This window comes from Danio rerio, chromosome 1, assembly GCF_049306965.1.
Source record: "Danio rerio strain Tuebingen ecotype United States chromosome 1, GRCz12tu, whole genome shotgun sequence".
NCBI lineage: Eukaryota > Metazoa > Chordata > Actinopteri > Cypriniformes > Danionidae > Danio > Danio rerio.
The window spans coordinates 57849001-57855000 of record NC_133176.1 but is presented as its reverse complement, the minus strand read 5'-3'; the positions used below and the strand labels follow the sequence as shown (position 1 = coordinate 57855000).

General features: G+C 41.7%; 1 protein-coding gene across 3 annotated transcripts in view; it reads left to right on the top strand.

The window, feature by feature from the left end:
- Positions 1–6000, top strand: part of pkd1a (polycystic kidney disease 1a) — a 179627-nt gene that overhangs the window by 79134 nt on the left and 94493 nt on the right. For all 3 annotated transcript variants that reach the window (XM_073906194.1, XM_073906196.1, XM_021477406.3), the window contains 3 exons: positions 1670–1884; positions 3116–3237; positions 5810–5957. In XM_073906194.1, the coding sequence (XP_073762295.1) occupies positions 1670–1884; positions 3116–3237; positions 5810–5957 (485 nt within the window). The remainder of the gene's footprint in view (positions 1–1669; positions 1885–3115; positions 3238–5809; positions 5958–6000) is intronic.

Below are 6000 nucleotides of genomic sequence, written 5' to 3'. Positions count from 1 at the left end.
GTAGAAGGTCAAGAAGGTTGCTGGTTTGAGTCTTGGCTGGGTCAGTTGGCATTTCTGTGTGAAGTTTGCATGTTCACCCCTTGTTGGCCTGGGTTTCCTCCAAGTGCTTCGGTTTCCCCCACTGTCCAAAGACATATGTGTGAATTGGGTAAGCTAAAATTATCCGTAGAGTGTGAATGAATGTGTATGGGTGTTTCTCAGTGATGGGCTGCAGCTGGAAGGGCATCCGCTGCATAAAACATATGCTGGAAAAGTTGGTGGTTCATTCCACTGTGGCGACCCCAAGTTAATAAAGAGACTAAGCCGAAAAGAAAATGAATAAATGAATTAAATTAAATTTTAAATTTAATATTTGGAAGATATGGGTATTGTTATACATTTTTAGATGCACTTAAAAACTAATCAATTCTAGCCAAGCATCTGAAGAATGGCCAGTGCATGAAAACAATTTCTTTTCCCCATGAACGATTATTTATTTGCAAGACGGAAGTGCTGAGATCTTCTTTGTTGTTGTTGTTGTTGTTGCAGTGCTGCATCATGTCTGTCGTTTAGATCTTTTGCTCTTTTTTGAACACACAGATCTCTTAATAACCTGTGCTGTTTCCTATAATGAAGCCTGCTGTTTGTGATGGAGGTCGAGCTCGTGTTCACCTGCACTGTGTGTCTGAGAAAATGAGAAACACACATGCGTCAGACCGCTGAGCTAGTAGATCCCAGAGAGTTCACTGAGCTGAAAACAGCAGCGTTTACTACTGCAACAACATTACTAGTGATTACTTTTATTTGTTTTATATGGGGCGACATGGTGGCTTAGTGGTTGTCGCCTCACAGCAAGAAGGTCGCTGGTTCGAGTCTCGGCTGGGTCAGTTGGCATTTCTGTGTGGAGTTTGCATGTTCTCCTCGTGTTGGTGTGGGTTTCCTCCATGTTCTCTGCTTTCCCCCACAGTCCAGACACATGTGCTATAGGTGAATTGATGAATTACATTGGCCTTAGTGTGTGAGTGTGTGTGAATGAGTGTGTATGGGTGTTTCCCAGTACTGGGTTACAGCTGGAAGAGCATCCGCTGTGTAAAACATATGTTGGAACACTGGATACACACACACACATAAGGAGAGAGATACACACTCACACACACATGTGCTGAAACACAGCTGTGGCAATATGTTACACTCCAGGAGGGAGGAGATGCCAGTAATGTGTGTTCGTGTTCGTGTGTGTGTGTGTGTGTGTGTGTGTGTGTGTGTGTGTGTGTGTTTCCTGTCTTCTGTTCCACACCCATCATTAATGTGTGGAGAGAAGTGCTCTCACACGCACGCACGCATGCACACACACACACACACACACACACACACACACACACACACACACACACATGGTCTTATGTAAGAATACACACATGAACGCAACACTTTTTATTGTTTCTTTTTTTGTTCTCTGTCTTTTCCTTTTTTTTCATTTTTGTAGTTTTCACAGATGTGAGATGTGGGGCTTTAGTGTGTGTGTGTGTGTGTGTGTGTGTGTGTGTGTGTGTTTAGGGAGCTTGGTCTGTGTATGGGTCTCTGTGAATGTATTCGTGTATTTTTTTCCCCATGTTTTCTGATATTGTGTGCATGTGCGTGTGTGTGTGTGTGTGTGTGTGTGTGTGTGTGTGTGTGTTTGTGTGTTCAGGGAGCGTGGTGTGTGGCTGGGTCTGAGTGATCAGTCTTCTCCCCATGTGCTCCGCTGGCTGGACGGCTCTGATGTGCTGCCGGGTGAGGAGGGCTCCAGGGATCGGGGGTCTCTTCAGCCGGGGAACGTGTGTGTGTCTCTGGACGGCGGCGCGCAACCCAGCATACACTCCTGCACCGCCAAACGAGCATTCATCTGCCAGTTCACACGTCACGGTAAACAGCAGACGCACACATCACCGCAGCTCTCCAAGACTAAAGACACACAAATGAACAATGTGGGTGTAGATGCTCTCAAACTGCAGCTCGATATGCTTCAGGCTACTCATCAGAGAAACTGGCTAAGCTCCTGTCACACTACACTTTCAGAAAAGAAGTTACTTCCTAAAATCAACTTCAAGTTACGTCCACTCATAGTTAATTGCTAAATGTAGTTAGCTACTCTACACTGTATTTCCTAAAAGGAGCTAGCTACTAGTTATTTGCTAAAATCAACTAGCTATACCACTTGCTTAAAGTAGTTGGCTGCACTACAAGTTACTTCCTTAAAGTTTTTTGCTACACTTCATGCTACTTGCTAAAAGGACCAAGTTACACTACATGTTTGCTAAAATTAGTTAGCTACACTGCAAGGTACCTGCTAAAAGTAGCTAGTTACACTACAAGTTACTTGCTAAAAGTAGCAAGCTACACCACAGCCTACCTGCTAAAAGTAGCTAGCTACACTACAAGGTATCTGCTAAAAAGAGCTAGCTACAGTACAATGTACCTGCTCAAAGTAACTAGCTACACCACAAGGTACTTGCTAAAAGTAGCAAGCTACACTTCAAGGTACCTGCTAAAAGTAGCTAGCTACACTACAAGTTACTTGCTAAAAGTAGCAAGCTACACTTCAAGGTACCTGCTAAAAGTAGCTAGCTACACTACAAGTTACTTGCTAAAAGTAGCAAGCTACACTTCAAGGTACCTGCTAAAAGTAGCTAGCTACACTACAAGTTACTTGCTAAAAGTAGTGAGCTACACTACAAGGTACCTGCTAAAAGTAGCTTGCTACACTACAAGTTTCTTCCTAAAGCAGCTTGTTACTTTGAAGCAAACTTTTCCACAAAGAACAAAGAAATTTGTTACAAAATGTAAATAAACATATATTTATAGTAAATATGTGGTACTTAAAACATTACAATTACTATGGATACAAGTGTAGATGAATAGAGGATGAGGAAATGCTGACATTTTTGAGTGAGTTATCCCTTTAAACCCACCCAAAAAGTTGACAGCAGATGAAATGTGCTCTTGATGTGATGATAAACACAGTTCTCAGTCTTATTCACACCTCCGGCTATGTGATGTTTCTTTTCTTTATGAAATGTGTTGAAGTTTGGAAATTCTCAGTGTTCTCAGTTCAGTCTGAAGATATATGTGTGTATGTGTGTGTGTTTCTGTGCAGTTCGTGTTCCTGATGCTGGTGTTTCTATGGTGGGAACTGCTGTGTTTAATACCCACAATCCTCTGAGGAGCCCAGCAGTGTCACACACATCTGTGCCGAACACACCGGCCAGGAGAGTAGAGGTAAAACACATGCGCATATATGCATACATAGACACACACACACAAACTCACTGCATTTGTGCATTAGAATGACATTTTAAGTGTTTAAATGTTTTGTGTTGTAATGTTGACAAGCCTGTTTGAATATTTGGTTGTAAAATGAAATAAAATGAACAGCTTTAAACATACTTTAAACGATTTAAATTAAATAATTTTTAAATAAATAATACATAATTGTAGGAAAGTCCTTACCCCAAGTGGAAGAGTTCAAGTTTCTCAGGGTTTTGTTCGGGAGTGAAAGAAGGATGGAGCGTGGGATTGACAGGCGGATTAGTGCAGCGACAGTAGTGATGCAGTCTGTTGTGGTAAAGAAGGAGATGAGCCGAAAGACCCTGTTTCAGACGCCTTCTTGACGCCTACCTAGGGAGGTGTTCCAGGCATGTGAAGCCACTCCATTGATATTTTGGCAGTGTGCTTTGGGTCATTGTCCTGCTGGAAGATGAACCGCCACCCCAGTCTGAGGTCAAGAGCACTCTGAAGCAGGTTTTCATTCAGGATGTCTTTGTACATTGCTGCATTCATCTTTCCATCTATCCTGACTAGTCTTCCAGTTCCTGCTGCTGAAAAACATCCCCACAGCATGATGCTGCCACCACCATGCTTCACTGTAGGAATGGTATTAGCCTGCTGATGAGCGCTGCCTGGTTTTCTCCAAATGTAACACCAGGCATTCACTAGGAAGAGTTCAATTTGAGTCTCATCAGACCAGAGAATTGTGTTTTTTTATGGTCTGAGAGTCCTTCAGATGCCTTTTGGACAATTCCAGGCAAGCAGTGGCTTCAGTCTGGCCACTGTACCATACAGGCCTGACTGGTGGATTGCTGCACAGATGGTTGTCCTTCTGTAAAGTTCTCCTATTTCCACAAAAGAACGCTGGAGCTCAGACAGAGAGACCATCGGGCTATTGATCAACTCCCTGACTAAGCCCCTTCTCCCTCGATCACTCAGCTCAGATGGCCGGCCAGCTCTAGGAAGAGTCCTGGTGATTCAAACATCTTCCACTTACAGATGATGGAGGCCGCTGTGCTCACTGGAACTTTCAGAGCAGCAGAAATGTTTCTGTATGCTTCCCCAGCCTTGTGACTTGAGACAATCCTAGGAGGTCTACAGACAATTCCTTTGTCTTCATGCTTGGTTTGTGCTTTGTCATGCACTGTCAACCCTGGGATGTTACATAGACAGGTGTATGCCTCTTCAAATCATGTCCAATCAACTGAATTGACCACAGGTGAACTCTAATTAAGCTGCTGAAACATCTCAAGAATGATCAGTGGAAACAGAAGCTGAGCTCAATTTAGAGCTTGGCTGTGAATAGTGATGCACATGTGATTTCTCAGGTTTTTTATTTTTAATACATTTGCAACACTTTCAAAAACTCTTTTTTCACATTGTCATCATGGGTGATTGTGTGTAGAATGTTGAGGAAATCAATGAATTTAATCAATTTTGGAATAAGGCTGTAACATAAAAAAATTGGAAAAAGTGAAGCACTATGAATAATGTCCGGATGCACTATATATATATATATTATAAGAACAGTTTTAAAATATGATGTATAAATAATATTAAAAATAAAATACACAAGTGGTTATAAATGAATAAATAATAAATAAATACACAAATAATGATAATCGATTTAAATAATCAATATAACTAGTTATTCTTCAATAAATACGTTTTAATAAACTATTTAAATATTATTATAAACAAGCTAAACAATGAATCAGAAAATTGTATGAGTAAAAAATACCTTTCTTTTTTACATATTTTAACTAATGCTCTTTAATCATGATATATTTTTGTCAGCATAGGGAAGTTAAGGTAGTGAACTGTTTTATTTCATAAATAACAATCCTGCACATCCAATTAGTGGCGCCATTATTACAGTAGCCATAGAAACATGATTATAGTGACCGCCGGGACCAGTCAACAAGTCTTTTTACTGAGAAGACTGTAAATTGCTCTAAAATGGCTGTAAATTTAGCAACAAAATATGCCGGATGTTCCTCAGATTCCCATCAGCAGATTGACCGTATACACATACTTCTGTGTAGGACACATTTCAACTAATGTTTGTGTTTGCTCTTGTGCTAATGTTAATGCAAGTGTTTTCCCTCTTTTTACATAGTCAATCTATATCTATATATCCAAAAAAAAGAAGGTTGCTGGTTTAAGTCCCAGCTGGGTCAGTTGGTATATCTGTGTGGAGTTTGCATGTTCTTCCCGTGTTAGCGTGGGTTTCCTCTGGGTGCTCCGGTTTCCCCCCAATGTCCAAACACATGCGCTATAGGTGAATTGATGAACTAAATTGGCCGAAGTGTATGAGTGTGTGTGTGGGAATGTGTGTGTATGGGTCTTTCCCAGTTCTGGGTTACAGCTGGAAGGGCATCTGCTGCATAAAACATATGCCGGAATAGTTGGTGGTTCATTCCACTGTGACTAAGCTGAAAGAAAATAAATGAATCCAGTGTTAAGCTGCTGTGTGTGTGTGTGTGTGTGTGTGTGTGTGTGTGTGTGTGTGTGTGTGTTTCAGCTGCTGTTGTTTGCTGGTCTGAGTTTCGTGAGCGCTGGCCGTCTGTCGTCTCTGGAGTTCGTCACACACTCTCTGGACACACACACTCAAGTGCGCTTTCAGGTGTATCGACCACGCTGCCCGAGCTTCACACACACACTGCTGCCAGGTATACACACACACACACACACATAAACTCTCACTCTGCTGCC